Source organism: Tasmannia lanceolata, unplaced genomic scaffold, assembly GCF_043159265.1.
Source record: "Tasmannia lanceolata isolate RefF3 unplaced genomic scaffold, GAP_Taslan_0.1 ptg000011l, whole genome shotgun sequence".
In the NCBI taxonomy this organism is placed as follows: Eukaryota; Viridiplantae; Streptophyta; class Magnoliopsida; order Canellales; family Winteraceae; genus Tasmannia; species Tasmannia lanceolata.
This window is the reverse complement of record NW_027518688.1, coordinates 22728902-22749376: the sequence shown is the minus strand read 5'-3', so window position 1 is coordinate 22749376 and position 20475 is coordinate 22728902. Positions and strand designations below refer to the sequence as shown.

Genomic DNA, 20475 nt, shown 5'->3' with positions numbered 1-20475 from the left:
ATTTTTTAGATTTAGCTTTCCTTCTTCTCACATTTCCATGATCAATACGCTGATTTTGTTCAAGCCCTTCGCAAATCGTCGTTGCTCCTCTATAATTTTCAAAGCAATGATTTGAACTCCTACGCATGGAATCCAAAATCTCCCAATACGTAGCGATGGCGCAAGATCGACAACTCTGATACCACTTGTTAGGAACCCGAACCGATTCGCAACGTGATTGATCTTCTTAGAGGGAAGATCAGTCTCTTGATCCGCTCCGCTTCCAGGGAAGGATCAATCCTCCTTTGTGCACAAAACACAATTTTTGGAATATTCATAAGCAACACTAAATACAAGAAAACATCCACGTTTCACTTTATTAGATAACATCAAAAGACTCCTACCCATAACAAACTCCACACAAATCTGACTAATTTATTCAACCAAAGTGTGGTCATCTAGGTATGTAACATATAGCAACTATTCAAATCGTAACCGGATCTTTAGTATAATTTTAAAAGTATCTATATCAGCCCTCATATACTAAACCAAGGGGAAAACCATCACAAACAAAACAAACATGTCAAAGTCATATGAGTATAGGAATAAACCATCATGAATTGTCATCAATATAAAAAACAATTAGATTTGTTGGACTTACATGAGGGAGAAGCCTCACGGTTTTCTACATCTCACCGTCCTCTTTCTTCTTCAGCTACATTAAAACCCCATTCAAAATGAGATTAAAATCAAAACAAACCCCGAATTGATGAAGAAAAATAAAATTTTCTTTGTAAAGAGAGTTTGATATCAATTCATATAGGCATGAGAATGATTTTTTTACAAGCACCCACGCAAAACACGCACGCACGCACATGCATGCACACACATCCGCGCATGCATACACACGCATGCACACACGGGCGCACATGCATACGCACACGCAAACATACGTGCGCGCACATGCATGCACACGCACGAAAAAAACAGATGGGCTTTAAACCATTGCAATCTAAACATCCTCTTGAAGCTTTTCATAATTAATAAAAATATGAAAATTTTCTTATGAAGAAAGAAGGATGTGAATTCATAGAGAAAGAAATTTTTATTTTTTTTTTGTACATTTACAAGTACACACTCAAAAACGATGGGTCTATCATCAATTACAATCTAAACATGTTCTTGAAGGATCATTACAACTAATGAAATACAACAAGCGAATAGCAAAGAGAAATCAATTCTGAAATGTCCTAAACAGAGCATAAAATCTGCAAAAGATGGAAAAATGATAAATATATACCTGCATTTTTGGCAAATCGGACCGTTGAGTGCGGAATGATATTGCATAGGAAATGATGTAAAGCCGCAGATCTCCGACGTAGTTGCCATGTTACATTTCAAAAAATTTTAAAAAAAAAATATCATTACAAGATTCCTCAAATCAAACATAAATCAAAATAGATTATATAACTTAAATTTTATGAAAAATAAACTTAAACGCCTCTTCGGATGGCACCAAAAGGGGTCCTTATTTGCAAATAAGATTATTTTATGTTTATCTTATCTGCGAATGAGATCAAGGCCTTTGTAGTAGCCATTAACTATCATTTCTGAAACTAAGTTAAACCATTATTTGGATATAATCATATTGAACCTTAAAGCCATCAGTACAAAATTAGAGGAATGCTAAACTGAAGGCCACCCTTGCAAAAACCAAGTAGTGAGAGCACCCCAATGTATCCAACTCAACAAACTGCATCTATTGCGACACAGAAAAATGCAAAATTAAAGGAATAATAAATGTAGTTGGGTGAGTTGGATTCAACAGGGTGCCCCTTGTAGACGGGTATTCATAAGGGCACCCTTCAGTTTAAATTACATAAAGCACAGAGAATTATTACATTGTACCTTGAGATGAGCTGATGAACCTTATTCGCCCATGGGTGATTGAAGAATATAGGCTGCACAAAGCACTAAGCAAAATTCGGGATGGGGTGGTCGTCCCACTTAGACTAATGTGTGCTTTCTATCATTGGTAGAAGTGGTGGGACCCCTTAATGGTGTAGTTTCATTGGTTAAGACAATGTGCCCACTCACGACATTGGTTGTTTTAATTTGTTGCTTAATGATGGGGCCCATTACAAGCAACCAATCAATTGCATTTTTCCCTTGTTAATCCCCACATTTTCTGACCCACATAGTTCAATTGGAAAGCAAGAGTTCCGCCTAAGAGAGGGACAGAAATACATGAACATACAATAATTAGAATTAGTGTAGGGGACTGATACCCACCCCACCACATTTTGATAATGGTACTACTCACTTTGTTGTACACTTTTTTAATTAGGTTCTAAGAAGATGCTACAGTACTCGAGATGCTATCGAAATACAATCAAACAATGGTAAAACAAAACGAGTAGTGTCATTATCAAAATACAGTAGTGCGGTACTATGAGACCCAAAATAAAACGATTTCATCTCTCTCACACACACGTGCATGTACACAAGCACACGCTTAGACACATGCAAGTGTGCGGTCAGAGTGGGATTTAATGGGACAAAAGTAGAACTCGCCCATAAAAGCTAGTCTTAAGGAGGGATTTTCTCCATCCTCTAACACCACTTGTTGGCACCTCGATAGAACTCACCCTTAAAAGCTAGCCATTAAGGAGAGGGACTTACCCAAGTAAGCTGCCCTTGCACATCCTTTCACTTTTTCGATGTGTGATCTTTACTTTCTTGTGTAACCCCCAAAAAATTTTGTTATGGTATTTGATCATGATCTTTACTTGGCACAATGCTAAGGTTGCTTCAATGTGACCTGGTAGTCATGAGTTCGAGTCACGGAAATAGCCTGTTTGCAAAACAAGGGTAAGGCTGCGTACATCTAGCCCTCTCGAGACCATATAATGGCAGGAGCCTCGTGCACTGAGCCACCCTTTTTTTTATTTGATCACAATATTTACCGACTTAAAAGCGCGCGCATTTTATAAGCGACACGGGTTGTGCCATCAACTGGCACACGTGTCATGCACAAGGCATTTATTTATTTACTTATTTATAGCGTCAAGTAAAACACATAATTACATAAGTCGCGACAAAAAGAAATCTTCGGGGCTGGTTCAAGCGAGGCCGAAATTCGAACACACGTGTGCAGCGCTCACATGCTTGGTTTCACATTGAGGCGAGACGCTATCTTCTGACCCAGAGGCTTGTCACACTGCATCCATTTACAAAATAATTGATCAAAAAAATTATACAATATATATAAGTTATATTGGATAATATTTATAAATATTTTGTGTATATTTCAACTTAATTTGCTAGCTATGCACCACCAATTGCACTAATCAGATGATCTAAATCATTTGATCGCTGCAACTTTTGCCTGTTACGTGTGGATCAACGGCGGATTGCGGCTCATCTTTTATTAGAAAATGGTTCCAAATCATCAGAAGTTGTAGCCCAATTTTATGTTGTCTACCCATTTAGATTATAAATTTTAAGTTGCCATATGTCATTAATGTTGATATGGATATAAAGGGGGTCGGCTCTAGCCCTGCTTGTAACATATTTTTTTAGGGAAATGTTATCAGCACTACTGTATTTTGATGAGGGCACTCCTCACTTTATTAAAAGTACGGTATGGCCCTCACCATTGGATGATCCAAACCGTCCATTAGATGGGCCACAGCCTAAATAGGTTGCGCCCCAAAAAATGATTTCCATAGGTTGATCCTAACCCTCCGATCTATAGAGGGTTAGGATCAACCCTCTAACTTTCAGATCGAAGGGTTAGGATCAACCTATGGAAATGATTTTTGGGGCAAACCTATTTAGGTTGTGACCTATCTAATGGACGGTTTGGATCATCCTATGGTATGGGCCATACCGTACTTTTAATAAAGTGAGGAGTGCCCTCATCAAAATACAGTAGTGCTGATAACATTTCCCTTTTTTTAATGAAAATATTAATTTGTAAATTTATAATCAAAATATATTATTTAACACTACATTAAACATTTAAACCCATATTACACTGAAGCCCAGTTTGTTTTGGATTTTGAGAAACGATTGTGAGTCTATAACTGATTATTGGATTAAAATTACTTTCAAGTTTGAGTTCAAGAATCAGTTTTTCACTCACAATCGGTTATCAAAATCCAAAAGAAACAGGGCCTATCAACAGCTGTAATCACTACTCTTTACTCCTATCCCATTGGTGGAGCTACGAAAGGCCCACTGAAGCTCGGAACCAAGCCCATTTCGATTTCTTACAATGCTCGGTTGAATAATCAGGCCCCTCTATTTCATGGGCCTGACGATATGCCTAGAGTCGAGCCCAAGTTATGTCCTTCACAATCAAGCCCATGCCTGTACAACTATTTGATGGGTTTATAAAGAGGCATGGGATCAAATCGCAGGCTTGTCAATATGGCTCAATCTGGGACCTTATGGGCTAATGAGGAGTCTCACCTGAGTCCAATAAGAGACCCATATGTTGCGCAGCTCATAGGTGATCCTTGGGTCCGACAGCCCGTCGACCACACGTTTGAGAAACCGCTCTTGCCTGAAAACATAAGACAACAGAGCCATATGATAATCCAATTATTTTGACACCATTAAGGCCCTGTTCGTAACCGATTGTGAGTGCTAAACCGATTATTGGACTCAAATTTAAACATAATTTTGAGTCCCATAATCAGTTTAGCTCTCACAATCGGTTGTCATAATCTTAAACAAACAGGGCCTAAGAATAATAACTTTTTTAATTAAGTACAACAAGCACATTACCTGTCGGGCGCCCAAGATCGGTATCTATCTCCAGCTTGCTTGAAGTTGTTCTCCTTAGTGATGATAGTCTGCATTCGCGGAAACACAATGTATATACATACGTATTTACATACATACGGAATAAGATCAGTCTAAAAATAGTTTCAAACTTAATTTCATCTAACTAAGGACTACTTAAAACTAATCAAGCAATAATTCTAAGTCATCAAGCATAAAAATTGCAATAAAACAAGGTTAGTAGGAACTCGCCTTCTCGCGTTGCCCATTAATTACATGGTTTGGTATGGGGTACTTCTCAGCATGTCGAACAGGATCGTACCTCGAAGGGAAGTAATCCACCTGAAAATCGCATCATCAGATTAATTTAACAATATAAAATTAACCTGGCACTAATTATAATCTAATTACTTAAAAACTTCATGTCGGACACGCCACATTTCACAGACTCGCTTGTTAGATACACATTGATGAAGAGAAAAAAATCTTAGTTTATTTTTTTCCTTTTTCCTAGTAATTTAGAATTATTTTTGTGCGGTTTATTTTTTCGCCTTGCAATTTAGCATTATAAGTGTACCAATTACATAGTTTTACTATATTTCAAGCTATAAATGTAGAGAAATTGAAATAAGGGAATGCACTTACATCCCTATATTTATATAGCTACAATTTTTTTAATATCTCCTGCTTATGTAAAGCTATGTTTCTTTCAACATAAATTGGGTGTAAAACAAATTTTACACACATATTGTTCACTTAAAAATAGGTGTAAACTTTATTTGACGCCCATTTTTTAAGTTAAAAATGGGCGTAAACTTTATTTTACGCCTGTTCTTAGTAGAAGTTTTTTTCTCTCTAAATGACACTAATTTTAATAAGAAATCAATCTCTAGACATTAAAAATGAGATTACCTCCTCATCCCTATGCATGAAATTCATCGCGCCATCGTAGTGATTGTTATGATAACCACATTTGGGCGCATTCACCGGAAGCATCAGATAATTGGGTCCGAGGCGGTGCCTCTGAGTATCATTATAGGCGAAAATTCGACATTGGAGCATCTTGTCATTTGAGTAATAGATCCCAGGCACAATGAGCGAAGGGGCAAAGGCGAGCTGCTCATTTTCCGCGAAAAAATTATCAATGTTCCTATTCAAAACCATTCTCCCTACGGGTTGAAGGGGCAAAATGTCCTCAGGCCAAATTTTCGTAACATCCAATGGATCAAAATCAAATGTATCCTCGAGCGCCGGATCCATGGTCTGGATGAAAAGTTTCCATTCTGGGTAATTTCCCGCTGCGATCGATTCGTAAAGATCCTTAGTAGCATGACTATGGTTGGTCCCACCGACGATCACGGCCTCCTCGTCCGTCAAATTCTTAATTCCACATGTTGGTTTCCAATGGAATTTCACATAAGTAACCTTCCCTTCTTTGTTAATTAGGGTGTAGGTATGAACACCAAATCCTTCCATATGCCGATAATTTAGCGGAATTCCAACATCATCGTAGAACCAGGCGAATGTGTGTAAGCTCTCAGGGTGGTGCGAGCAGAAGTCGAGGATTCGCCAATTCTCTTGGATATGGGACTTTGGGTTTGGTTTAAATGCGTGGATCACATCGGGGAATTTCATCCCGTCACGGATGAAGAACACGGGGAAATTGTTTCCCACTAGATCCCAATTTCCCTGAGATTGAAACAAAAGCATAATAATTCAATCACAAATCAACATAAGGGCCTTTTCAAATACCTTTAAAAAATATTTGCATATAATTTAGGGGAGTGATAACTCGACTCCCAAATATCTTAAATCGACTCCCAATGTGCCTGTCTCTCTCCTCTGCGTTAGAGAGAGAAAGACACACGGGGAGTCGATTTAAGATATTTGGGAGTAGATTTATCACTACCCATAATTTAATATGAAAATGGTTTTGAAGTTAAGTATGATAATTTGCAAATAATAGTAGAAATGATCATAGCCGCACATAATATCTCCAAAATTTTCAAGAAATATTGCAATTTTTTGTAATTTTTTTTTATAAAACAACATAATTAAGAAATCTTCCTTAGATTTTGAAAATTCATCGAGATATATTCATATTTTATTTTTTACCACCAAAAATCACGAAAATATCACAATAAATTCACGATACTATTTTTCATCATAATTTTGTTCTTAAATTTTATTTTTAATAAATTTGTAAAAATTTATTTTTCCAGTATTTCATAACGTAAATCCAAAATTAACAAAATAAAAAATAAAAAAAATCAACCGATACACCTTTTCCGAGAAATTTTCAAGACAAATATTTTTGGCTATATACGGAAATGATACAGTTAATTACTTCCAAAAGGGGCGTTAATGTCCCATTTAGAAATAAAACAAAATTAAAATAACCGTATCTGCAAATAAGGACCATATTTGGAGGCATCCAAGGATGCCCTAACATTTGAAACCACAAGATCAATATTTTTATAACATGAAATTACGAGCTAAACTAAAATGTCGAACCAAGAAAATGATTTACTTTAATTATGCAACTGATTTTGTCCTATGATCATTGAAAATTATCAATAATCGATTGTAGAAATTGCTGGTGTACTTCAAAATTTGTTACCTCTCTGGTGTAAAATTTAATGGCAAACCCTCGAGGGTCTCTGATTGTTTCGGGACTGCCTCGCTCGTGGATAACAGTCGAAAACCGAATGATGAGCGGCGTCTGGACACCCGGTGACCGAAACATATCAGCGCAGGTGAGGTGAGTAATATCATGGGTGACCTCAAAGAAACCCTTGGCGCTAGCACCCCGAGCATGAACCACACGCTCCGGTATGCGCTCTCTATGGAACGCGGCGATCTTCTCGATCAAGTGGTAATCCTCGAGGAGAATCGGCCCTGTCGAATGAAAATAACACTCAAATTGTGGATTTCATAATTTAGATTCTCCTTCAAATTCTATTGAGACACAGCTGATCCTACATAGATTGTGATCAGACATTTTAGTAACCCTTAGAAACATAAAAACATCTTAAAAGATAATATTTATATCATACTCAAAAGGAACTCACCAAAATTAACGATTCATGAAAAAAACCCATGAGAAAAATGCAACTCAACAGTCCTAAAAAAAAAATGTAGTAATCTCCACTTAAAAATCAGTGAAACAACTACCATACTAAAGTGAAATGGGACGTGTTGAAGTATAATGATTAAATAATGCCAACTCTAACTGCTTAGGCCCTGTTTGTTTGAGATTGTGACAACTGATTGTGAGACCCAAACCGATTATTTGGCTCAAAATTATGTTTAATTTTGAGTCCAATAATCAGTTTGGGGCTTACAACCTGTTGCCACAATCTCAAAGAAATTGGGCCTTAAGCTTTTGGAGTAATTGGTTCTTTCACATGGTATCAGAGCTATCGCCTCACGGAATATTCTAAACCTAACAACTCCTTGATATTAAAAATTCCCATGTACAGCTAACCCAAAAGAAGGGCCACATGTGCCAAGTGTATGGCACCCAACCCCAGAAGGGGAAAAGGAAAAAAAGAAAGAGGGGCCACAAGTGAGGGAGAGCGCTGGAAGTATAAATGATTATATAACACGAACTCAAACAGCTTAAGCTTTTGGAGTAATTGGTTATTTTCCCAGATAAATTTTTCGAGCCAACTCGGTTAGATCAAAACTGAGTCAAATCAGCCGGTTTCGAGTTGACAAGACAGTATTTTTTAAACTCAAAATATGCCAATATAAATAACAAATAAATGATCCTACTGATGAGAATGAATACCTCTAGTTCCGACGGTGAGTGCCGAATTGTTGTTCCAAACGGGCATACCAGAATTCGTGGTGCAGTAGGGTGTGTTGTAAGAGCTTGAAGGACGGAACTGCGCCAAAAATAAAAGAAAATAATAATAAGAAGAAGAAAAAAGAAAGTATTTCTAGGGAGAATTTTTCTTTCCACAATTTAGAGGAAAATGATATGATTATGGTTAATTTAGAGGGATGTTATCATAAATTTAAGGGCCCCTCTAAAAATTGAATAAGGCTCTATTCAAGTTATCTCCGTGTGTAAAAAAAAAAATAGGGACTTTTAGAATTTTCTTGAGTTTCTTTCTTTCTTTCCAACTTTTCAAGAAAATTCCTACAACCAAACAGGGCCTAAGAAAAAACTAAAATTCAAAGAGCTAAGATTACTGTTAAGAAAAGGAGACTTTTACGTGTTTATGTGGAAATATTGAATGAGATATATCCATAAAAACTAAAGATCAAACCATTTAAAGAAATTTTTTATGATATGGAATCAGAGAAATGATTAAGTAAAAAAAAATAAACATAATAATAACAACAGGGTTTGAACACTGAGCCAAATAGACTTGAAAAACGACAGGGTTGACTCAATAATTTACGAGTTGACTCGGCCTGAGCAGCATACCTATGTAGATGATTTATTGAGTTTAGCCTATTTATGTTGTGGGTCGTGTTTTGAATAGTTCAGATCATCCTAAGAAGTGGGCACACCGTACTTTTAAAAAATACATACTAAACTTGACGCACAGACACCATATTTGATCCGCAGTTAGGGGTGTAAACAAGCCGAGCCGAGCCGAGCTTGGCCAGGCTCGGCTCGGCTCGTTAAGCTCAAAAGCTCGGCCCGGGCTCGAACCAGGCTCGCGAGCCTTACCGAGCTCGGGTTATATTAAGTTCACACCCCTCATCTTCCCTGGACAGCCCTACTAGTGTAATTTGACTACTTTTTTTACACTACGGGGAGTGGTCCAAGTAACAAATGGGGTTCCAAAAATGAAGTGACATATTTTGCCTCCCCTTTCGGTCCCTGGACAACCCTTTTAGTGTATATATTAATATATAATATATATTTAAATAATTTAAATTCTTAACGAGCTTTTTTCGAGCCGAGCTCGAGCGAACTTCCAAGCCCGAGCCAAAATTGACACCCTTATCCGCAGTGCACTTTTTAAGATGTTGTTGTTGGATCAAACATCAAGGGTGAAACATCACCACCTTGACAGGACTTCATGGTCGGCCACCATATAATTTCCCTGGCTATGGTAACCACTTTGGTACCTTTTTTGTGCAAAGGATGAAAAAAAAATGGACCATTGCAATTATTCTTATATGCAATTTTTTCACATAAAAAATTTTCATAATTTTTTTTCCTACATCCAAAATTTTTTTAGATAAATGGAAATTTTTTATTTAATTTTTTTTGGAAATAGGGTTTTCCAGCATTTTCTTAACTCATTTTTATGAATAATTTTTTTTCCATTTAGTAGAAGATGAATGATAGAATGAAGGGCGCCCTTGTAAAAAAATCAGCTTCAAGGGCGCCTTTATTGGTTGATTTATGCAAAGTCAACACGGTTTTCACTTTTTTAGGCACACTTTGCAAAATTAACCAATAGGGGCGCCCTTGAAGCTAATTTTTGCTAGGGCGCCCTTCATTCTGTCATTCCTCTTAGTAGAAAATTAAAGTAGAAAAATATGGAAAATTTTTCTATTTTCCATATTTTTTCATGGAATATGATTATAAAGAAAAGAAAATGGAGAGAAAACCTTCAAAATTTAGCCAAAGGACCAAAAAACCTTCAAAATTTAGCCAAAGGCATGCTACTCCGCAGGACTACCAAAGTTATTTACTCGTGAATTTCGAAGTACCATGTCCCATAAAAGTAACGTCACCATCCTCACAAACATACAATTCTAGTGACATCACTCGTATGAAATATAGATCAAAGAAATTTGAAAGAATGACCAACTAGTATTTCATATGTTCTTAAGGATCAATCTATCCATGCTCCCTACAGATCATATGAATTTGAACTTGATAAATAAAACAACCAAGATCAAAGACATGATCCACCCATATTACAAACAAAAAACAAAAAAAAAATTGGAAATGAAAAACCAAGAAAAAGCAAATTGAAGGAAAGATATTGAAAGAGAGAAAAAAAAAATCAGACCTTGTAAGGATCCATGGCTTCTAGACTAAGAAAGAAGAGCAAGGCTTGCTATGAGTGGCGATCTTCATTTACACCCTTGCAGGTGGATTTATAGTTCACGGACTCAACTACAAGCATTAAATTCAGTTTTTTAAATTTTCTACTGTAGATAATAAAGGAAAATTTATATTTCCACCCCTCCGTAATATTTCCGTCACCTTTTGTATGTTTTCCTACGAATGACTTTATTTTGGAAAAGACAAACAGAAGAAAACGATGGTGGAGCGTGGAGAAGGTGTGAAAATATCATTTTTTTTTTACCTCTTTGTCTCTTTGTCCTTTTCCTAGCCGAATACTCAATAATGGAGTTGAACTCTGGGATGAGATGGGAGGAGAAAGGGTGAAAATATCAACTTTAACGTTAGTAAGTGAGGAAGTGTATATGTTCTTTCATAGCGGCCTACTCAATAATGGAGTTGAACTCTACGAAGAGAAGTAGGTTGGGAAAGTATCTTAGTTTCCTATTCGGTGGAATCCAAAATAGAAAAGATTTTTTTAGGGTTTTTTATGTGGGATTTGCTAAGGTCCATCACAAAAGGCATTTCGCGGCTGGTCTGTTGCATGTCATACCACCCACCTCGTGAATGGAGACAAAAGATGTTGTCTCCATTCACGAGGTGGCTGGTGTGACTTGCGATAGACCAGCTATGAAATGCCTTTGCTATGGGCACTAGCAATTTCCTTTTTATGTATAAGGCTCTCGGTTGTTTCTTGTGTCGACTACACCCATAGTTAGCCAAAAGTGATAGGGCAAAAAAAGGACATCAAAAATTCGAGTTTAATACAGTATTGGTTCAAAAAATGTGTAAAAATTTCAAACGAAGTATTAAACAGCAACCCAATAAAACATATTTTTTTCAAAAACAAAAGGGAGTTTAAAACGGAGTTTTGCTAACTATTGATAGACTTCGGTTTTCTTTTGAATTAATTTTCTCACAATCTCAAGTGAGAGGGCAAAGAAAGGGTGGCAGTTTTTTTAGTTTGGTTTAATCTATTGTAATCCTTGTATATTATTTTTCTCATAGTGGATGATTGTGTTCTTGCCCGTGAATGTAGACATCTTGGCCAAACCATATAAATCTCGATGTTCATCTTATGGTTTGCTTCTTATTTTACTTTTTCGTTAATTTGTGCACGATCGAATTGGATTTGCCCGGCGGATTTTCACAACAAGTGGTATTAGAGCCAAGATGGAGCAATCGTTGAGGCCGGCTGGAGTGACTGTGGGTGTTGTGATTGGATTGTAGTTACAATGATTCTTGGAGGTAGAAAGATTGTCCGAGAAATTCTCATTCAAGGTGGAGCTCCGCAACAAGGGTTATCTTAGACGGCTCTAAAATCGGTTTCTACCGATTTCAACATCAATAGATTTGACGGAAATGGCACTTTACCCTATGGAAGATTAGGGTGAAGGACATCCTTGTTCAACAGGGCCTGGCTAAGGCGTTGAAAGGAAAGGATGGGAAGCAAAAGAAGATGACAGATGCCGAGTGGGAAGACATTGAGTCGAAGATGGTCAGTACAATTCTAGCAGATAATGCTATGTTTAACATTATGGAAAAAGAAGAAGCGCCTAAGTTATAGGAGAAATTGAAAAAACTTTACATGTCAAAAAGCTTAGCCAATAGATTGTATCTAAAGCGGCAGTTATACGGGCTGAAGATGCAAGAAGATGAGAATCTTCTAGAACACATTACAATGTTCAACGGGCTAGCGGATCAACTCCACAAGGTTGATGAATAGTTGAAGGAAGAAGACAAGGTCCTTTTGCTTTTTACTTCACTTTCGAATTCGTATGAAAACCTAATGGCGAATTTATTGTGTGGCAAGGATACAGTGAAGTTAGAGAAAGAGCATAGGTTGGTTGTTTATGGTGAGAATCAAAGAGTAAGGTTATCTGATAAGGGATAAGGAAAACACAGGTCAAGATCCAGGGTAGGTGGAAAGGGCATGTAATGTTATCGTTGCAAGGAATATGACCACATTACGCGGGACTGTCCAAAGCGAGCTGACCAGTCAAATATTGATGCTACAAATACAGCGGTGGTTGTAATAGATGAAAAGAACGAAGAGGTTGGGGACATTTTCACAATCTTCACAGGTAACCGCACTTCTTATGATGAGTGGATTCTAGATTTAGGACGCTCTGTTCATATATGCTCTAAGAGAATATTTTGACATCCTCCAGGAGATAAGGGCAAGTGTAGTTTCCTTGGGTGACAGTCTACTTGTGACATCATGGTAGTTGGAACGGTGAAGAGCAAGATGTTCGATAGAGTGATTCGTACTTTGGGTGGTGTGGTGTATGTCCCAGATATGCGAAAGAATCTAGTATCACTTGGCCGGTTGGACTCCAGGGGTTGCAGTTATTCAGCTATAGGGGAATCCATGAAAATCACACGTGGCCTCGTGGTTCTAATGAAAGGAGAGAAATGTGACGGATTATATTATTTGGTCGGAGACACGGTGACTAATGTTCTTAAGATCTCAATGGCTAGTTGGAAACACGGTAATGACGTGTACATGCATAGGGTCTCTTTCGCACTTGGTACAGAGACAGATTTCCAGATTGCAAATGATGGTGAGAAGGTGATTGTACCTACGATGGGAAGTATGGACTAAGATCCCTCTCTAAGGTTGATTGGGTGAGTCAATGGGTTGGAGGCTACACATGTGCATTGGCCGTATTAATCGAGTCGGGAAGAGTCAGATGGGGCAATTCAATAGTGTGTAAGTGGTACTTCAGAAGGCCAATGGCGGTTTGCGGTGACAGCAAATTGGTAGAGACATCGACGGAAAATCTTTAGGTGGCTAGTAAATTAGCCAAGGTGGGGATTATTGGTAAAGTACTATCATGTTTCCTATTCGATTGAAACTAAAATAGGCAGGATGCTTTTTAGGTTTTTTAGAAAACTTATGTATAAGGCTCTTGGTTTTTTCTCTTGTGTGTGTCGATTGCACAAGAGGGTGCGACTAGGGCTTTTGGGAGTAAGAGAAAGAGAAGGGAGAGAAAGTCAGAAAGAAAGCTAGAGAGAAGGGGTTTTACTCTCACGGGGTTTCTCTTGTGCTTTATTTTGGGTTTTCTAGAGTTACTCTCTTGTACGGTTATAGGTGAGAGGGTAAGGAAAGGAAAGGGTTGAAGGTTTTTGGGTTTGGTTTAATCCATTGTAATCCTTGTATATTAATTTTCTCATATGGAAGATCGTGTACTTGCCTGTGGATGTAGGCATCTTAGCCAAACTACGTAAATCTCGGTGGTTTGCTTCTTATTTAACTTTTCCATTAATTTGTGCACGATCGGATCAGATTTGCCAGGCAGATTTTCTCAACAATTTTACACTACAAGGGGGTGGCCCGGGGAAGATGATGTGATATGTGGGCTTTGTTAGTGATTTTGCATTTTCAAAATCATGTATATTACATGTTTTAGTGTTTTGGAAAATGTTTTATCAAAAGCGTTTGGGAAAAAGAAAATGTTTTCTTGGAAATATTTGCTTTTACAAAAGGATGTAGAAGTGTAGTTGAAAAGATAGTCCCGTACCGGATGAGAGAAAAGAAAGAGAATGGCTTATAAAGCACTACCTTTTCTAACTCTTGTTGATTGCACATTGGGTTGAACCCATGGTTAGACCCGCGGGACGGTGCAACGCACCGTTCGCACACGCGCACGCGCGCGCGCGGCGTGGGCAATGGGCTATAGGGCGCATAGTGGCGCTTTTTTAGGCGCACTTTGCAGATTTGATCTGATCTGATCTGCACCGTTGGATCAAGATGAAGGTGGACCGGTCGGATGGGTGGGTCAAATGGTTCGCAGGCCCATCAAGCCGAATGGTTCAGTTGGGTTGGGCTTCGGTTCGGGCCTAACGGTCGGCCCAACGGGCCCATGACTCCAACGGTCGCAGGCCCATCAAGCCGAATGGTTCAGTTGGGTTGGGCTTCGTTTCGGGCCTAACGGTCGGCCCAACGGGCCCATGACTCCAACGGTCAAAGGGTGTGATCAAATGGGTTGTGTCCCTTCTCCCAACGGTCATGTGCCAAGGGGGTGCGATCCACACCATAGATGGTTGATCTAACAATGACTGGGTTGGAGAGAGGTTTTACTCAAACCAACAGTCACCTCTAGAATCGATCAGGACCATTCAATATCAATGGGTGCGATCTAACGGTCAGATTTCAAACATTCTGGAAAGGTGCCCTGTAGAGGTGTTTTTCACACTGAAAAGACACCAGATGGTCTATAAAAATGTGCAAACTTCAATCATTTCGTATAGAAATCGAATTGGCACTTCTGACAGACTTTACACTCTCTTCTACACTCCTACAAAAATCCCCAAGTATTTCTACATACTGTTTTTCTTTTGTTTACTGTTCTAGATACTGTTTTTCTGCAGAAACAGAATCTAGAGATTTCTCTAAGGCTTGAAATTTCGGAAGGGCATTTCGGGTTTGATTCCGCTAGTGCTACGCGTCATCAAACATTAGTAGGGCTTCCCTACTAGGCTTCATTGTATCTTGGAGGCAATTCGCGGATCCCCTTTGCACACTACTAGTGGGGGCGAATCTTGTCTTAAGGAAAGTGATATCACGCCTTGAAGCAACAAGTTTCTGTTTTCTATCATCAACAGTACCCTCAACAAATTTTCCAACAATTGCATCACCGTCTGATCAGAACCATAGACAACACTTATTTGTGATGTAAGGCAGACATCCGACTATGAACACTGAAGAATGATGTAAATGTTCATCACTTATCATCTTTTTCAGCTCGACCGATATATCGGCCAATACAAGAAATCATGTGAAATTTGAGGATTTTTTTTTTTAATGGTATATGAATTTGAGGAAATGTTAAATAATATTTGATTCTAAGTTATATTGGTGGATAAAAATTTAAATAGGGTCCCATCTATCCTCTTCCCCAATCTTATGCATGTTCTACACTGGAATTCCGGTGTATGCACCATATTTTTATTAATTTTAACAAGACATGCTCACATGCCATACTTCTTATTTTTTTGGGATTTGATCTGACAACCAAATATGGTCCAAGATTGCTATATTTTAAACTAGTTTATGTGGGTCCCACCTCAATGAAGATAAGCTCTAATGTTAAGTACTTTTCAAAGGCAGACGACAAAGCTTATCTTGGAAAGCAATGCCCACATGGACACTCCATGACGAAGAAATGTAATTCCAATAGAAAGAAACAGAAGATGCAGTAAGTGGGACAAACACGTGGGGTGACCATACGATATTTATATTGACACTAACTGTATCTTCTGTTTATTTATTTTTAATATTGACACACCTCTCTTTATTTTAGACTTCTTTGATGGGTTGTTGATAGCTCTTTAAAATTCATGAGCCAAGTAAATATCGGATGAGATAAAGAGCATTCATCTGGTGTAAATATCAGAAGACTTTTCATTAATTTGTTGATTAAAGAAGTTATCAGTTTAAAGCCCCCAAACATGACTTGGTCATTCTTTTTGTAAAAAAATTGAGAATTTTTTCTTTTATCGAACACGATGTGCAGCAAACGTCTAGACGAGATGCAAGAAACAGAATCACCCAGAGCGATAGGACAAGATTTAAGCAATTTGACAATGTACCTACATCCACGAGAGAAGAGTTTTATTATTATGGTTTAAGGTTACAAAACTCTCCTTTTTTTCTCGGTCAAGAAAACTAAGAAGAAGCCTCACAACCCCGTAAATCTAATACGCGGCTTATATATCAATGCTACTACGTCAAGAAAATTATCGAAATATCTTTTAAGATAAAATCAAAAATTAAAATTTGGGTCGGGTTGGGTTCGGGTTGTGAGGGCTTGGGCAACTCGGGTCGGGTTCAACCCGAAAAAAAGTTGGGTCGGGTTGGGTTGAGTTCGGGTCAGGTAGGGTTCGGTTCGGGTTGAGTTTTTCCAACCCGGGTTGTGTTCGGGTCGGGGTCGGATTCGGGTTGTGAGGGCTTGGGCAACCCAACCCGAGTGAAATCCAACATTTTTTATCAAAAAAAATTTTTGTAAGCTTAAAAACTCAGCTTGGATCGGGTTGGGTCGGATTGAACTCGGGTCTCGGGTTTGGGTTGAGTAAATGGTTCCTCAGGTAGGGTTCGGATTGGACCCAACCCGACCCAAGTTGCACCCTCTAGTCATGAGACTAGTTATCTTGATCAGTCTTCCATGAAAAAGCATCAAATCAACTCTTGGGTGCAATGTAGAGTTACTGATGGCCGTGTCTGTACGGTTTAATTACATGCGACCACTTCCAGTATATTTGGTAAGACAACTTGCAATACAACTAAAGCCCAACTGGGCTGATGTGAGAGATCGAGTGATTCGGAAATTGCTACAAAAGGTGTCTACAATTATTCAGAATCAAAGCAATGGACCAGTGGAGATGTTTTTTTGTCTTTATCAATGTCGAGCGGATATGTAAGGCATCTAAGAGATGTACAATGGAAAAGTATAGTCAGCAGTATGTACATAATGAAATGATACCAACACTCCCTTAGGCCTTATCTATATTGAAGTGGCACCCATATTCAGATGAGAAAGAAAGAGTAAAGAAAAGATAATAAGATTTGTATTTTCATCATGGTTTTAAATTTTGATTTCAGGAAAATTTCGGTCCTGGCCGAAACCGAAATTTTGGCTGAAAATGGGTAGAAAGTTCCAAAATTTTGAAATTTCAGCCTAAATTCTGTAAAGAAATTTTTTAAAAAAGGCTTTTTCGAAATTTAAATTTGGTAAATTTTGGGAATTTCTGTTTCGGTACGTTTCGGTTTCAGACCCACCAAAATTCCGGATTTCGGCCGAAATTTAAAACCATGATTTTGATAGTTTTATTAGGGGTAAGAGGATTAATTGATACACCCTTCACCCCAACTTATAAAATTGATTCTATTGAGCCCCCTCCCCTAACATGTTGGAGGGGGCTTAGCTTTATGTGAGATTTTATATAGTGTATGCCCGTGTGAAGTTGGATTGCAAGAAAACTGTTTTTTTTTTTTTTGAACAGAAAAAATTACTTAGTAATTATTTTCTTTTTATTATTTAGAGGGAATTGATATGATTTTAGTTAATTGAATGGAAAGTCATAAAAAATTAAAATTCCTTCTAATTAAAATTGAATAAGTTTGAATCAATTTATTTTTTTCGTGTCTAGTAGTATGAAATTTTAGAATAATTTTTTCTTTCCGCACTTTTCCCAGAAAAAAAAATCCTAAAATCCAAAGAGGGCCTAAAGAATGTTCCAATTGCAAAACAAAACAAAAAAAGCAAAAAAAAGATTAACAGTAGCTAATCAAGAAAGTGCCAAATAAGGTAAGGAATAGAGAACAAGGGAGTTAGGATGCCACACTCCTGAACAAGGGAGTGTGGATATCACACTCCCTTCAAAATGTCAAACTCCTTTTACAAGGGAGTGTGGATATCACACTCCTATCCACACTCCCTTGTTTCTAATAATGCCACCTCTTTTTATTTTTAACTTTTCAAATTAATTAGTTATCAAAGTCAGACAATTGCCAAAAAAACACTGTAGATAGCAACATAAAAAATATTTAATAAAGTGAAGAGTGGACACAAGATCAAACTGTTTTATCTTGTCAGGTGTCAATTATACATTAATAGCTGTTGTTCGTTAGTATAAAGCCCATGTCCTTTCGATAAAATGGCAAAGATACTCCTATTTTGGTATAAATGACAATATTAAGAGGGGTACTTGGAGCAAACAAACTTCTGATATCCGGACCACCATGTTTGATAATGGTTTTACATTGTTTAACTTAGGGAGCAACTTGGGTTGGGCACAATCCGAATCCAATGGGTTCAACCCAGGTTGGCATTTCCTGAAGTTGAGTTGGGTTAGGGTTGAGTTCTTGGGCAACCCGACCTAACCCTAACCCAAACCCAAACCCAAACCCAAACCCAAACTTTGTTCTCTTAATTTTATTGTGATTTTAACGCAATTTTCAATAACTTTGGCGTATATGTATTTTTCTGTTTTTGACCCTAGCCCGGCCCAATTTGAAAAATTGGGTTAGATGGTTAGGCCAGGGTTGAAAGATTTAGAGATGTTAAAGTATAAAAGATTAATAACACTATCTCCAACTGCTTAAGCTTTTGGAGTAATTGGTCGTTTCACATGGTATCAAAGCAAAAGATCCCAAATTCAAAACTCCTTAATATTAAAAATTCACATGCAATGGCCAACATAAAAGAGGGGCCACAAGTGAATGAGGGAGAGTGTTAAAGTATAAAAGATTAAATATTGCCATCTCCAACTGCTTAAGCTTTTAGACTAATTGGTTGTTTCACAAGAGAAGCCTTCACCCCTATAGAACTCTTCTCTAATCCTTCCTTGCTTGAGGGATAACTCTACCCTAAGGTTCGCAAAGCACGATCCGGCGAAAACATGGTAGGAAAAAATCGGGTTTAATACAGTATTGGTTCAAAAAAGCATATATAGGAAAAAATAGGTCAAATACACAAAAACACATAAAAATGCATTTAATACATTTATTTCTTTTGTCATTTACAAAATATAATGGGGTTGAATTGGAAAGTTGGCCAAAAAATGTGTTTAATACGTTTAAATGCTTTAATACAAAAAAAAGCTGTAAAAGTTTTAAATGAACTATTAAACGGCGAACTTTCAAAATGTGCAAAAGGAGTGTGCTAACTATGGCTTACCCCATATGGTGGCGCGGAGAGAGAAAAAGAGGAGCGGAGAAGGCTATAAAAGGTATGAAAAATTATACGATGAAAGGGCGTACAAACACATACTCATCATCCATTCCTTGATATTTGATCCAATTGTAGCTCACTTTTTGAGAAGCTGCTGTTGAATCAAATATCAAGGGTGGTACTTCTATCGTACCACATTTACATGTTTGTACGCCCTTTCATCATATAATTTCTCGTGCTCTGTTTGGATGCCGGGTTTTTTTTTTTTCCTGGGATTTATGTGGGTAAAGGTAGGAGAAAAAAGAGGGGAGAAGCATTAATTAGAGAAAGATATTATGATGAGTGGAGAGAGAGGGTAGAGAGAGAAAGAGAGAACACCCTTTTCAAGACAAGATTTTGCTGATGTCAGCAAGAAAAAGCTGATGTGACCACTAAAACTTTACCCACATAAATCCTGGGAACAAAAAAAAACCCAGCAACCAAACAGAGCAGTAAGGTATGAGAAATTATATGATGAAAGGGCGTAGAAACACGTACTCATATAAATTATCTTAACACCACTTGGTGTGACATTAAACTTTCATATCAACCCTAAAAATTTTCAACAAGAAAGCATGTGCTTTGGGGTTTCTTTGACAACCCTATTGACCTGTTTTTCTTGGCTGAGATCAAGAGAAGGATAAGGTTTTGAATAGTAGTAGAGAAGTCTTCCCTAGGTTTTAACCATTAGTGCATCAGTCTTGCCATGTTACAGACGATAAAATTTTGGTTTGGACCCTAAAAGAAGATTAGGACACATCGTTTGGTGGCATCGCGACAGCAGCGTGTCATGAAAGCAATTAAGACTGCACATGGAGACAAAAGAAGATTGTAACACCATGAAAGTGATTTAGCATTAATGCAAGTATCTAGTCATTGAGATGATAAGATCAAAGAGATTAACTAGCAATGAGTAAAATCTCGAATCACACGTGGCATATGTGCATG

At 37.7% G+C, this 20475-nt stretch overlaps 1 protein-coding gene across 1 annotated transcript; it reads right to left on the bottom strand.

Annotated features, from left to right (window-relative positions):
* Window positions 1–2964: 2964 nt before the first annotated feature.
* Window positions 2965–10900, bottom strand: LOC143886666 (catalase-like). Its single transcript, XM_077390726.1, has 8 exons — window positions 10758–10900; window positions 8564–8660; window positions 7391–7668; window positions 5683–6459; window positions 5023–5112; window positions 4774–4841; window positions 4456–4549; window positions 2965–3199 (listed from the first exon to the last, which is right to left on the bottom strand). Exons 1-8 carry the CDS (start codon window positions 10770–10772, stop codon window positions 3140–3142), a joined length of 1479 nt encoding a protein of 492 aa, XP_077246841.1. The 5' UTR covers window positions 10773–10900; the 3' UTR covers window positions 2965–3139.
* Between the last annotated feature and the right edge of the window lie 9575 nt (window positions 10901–20475).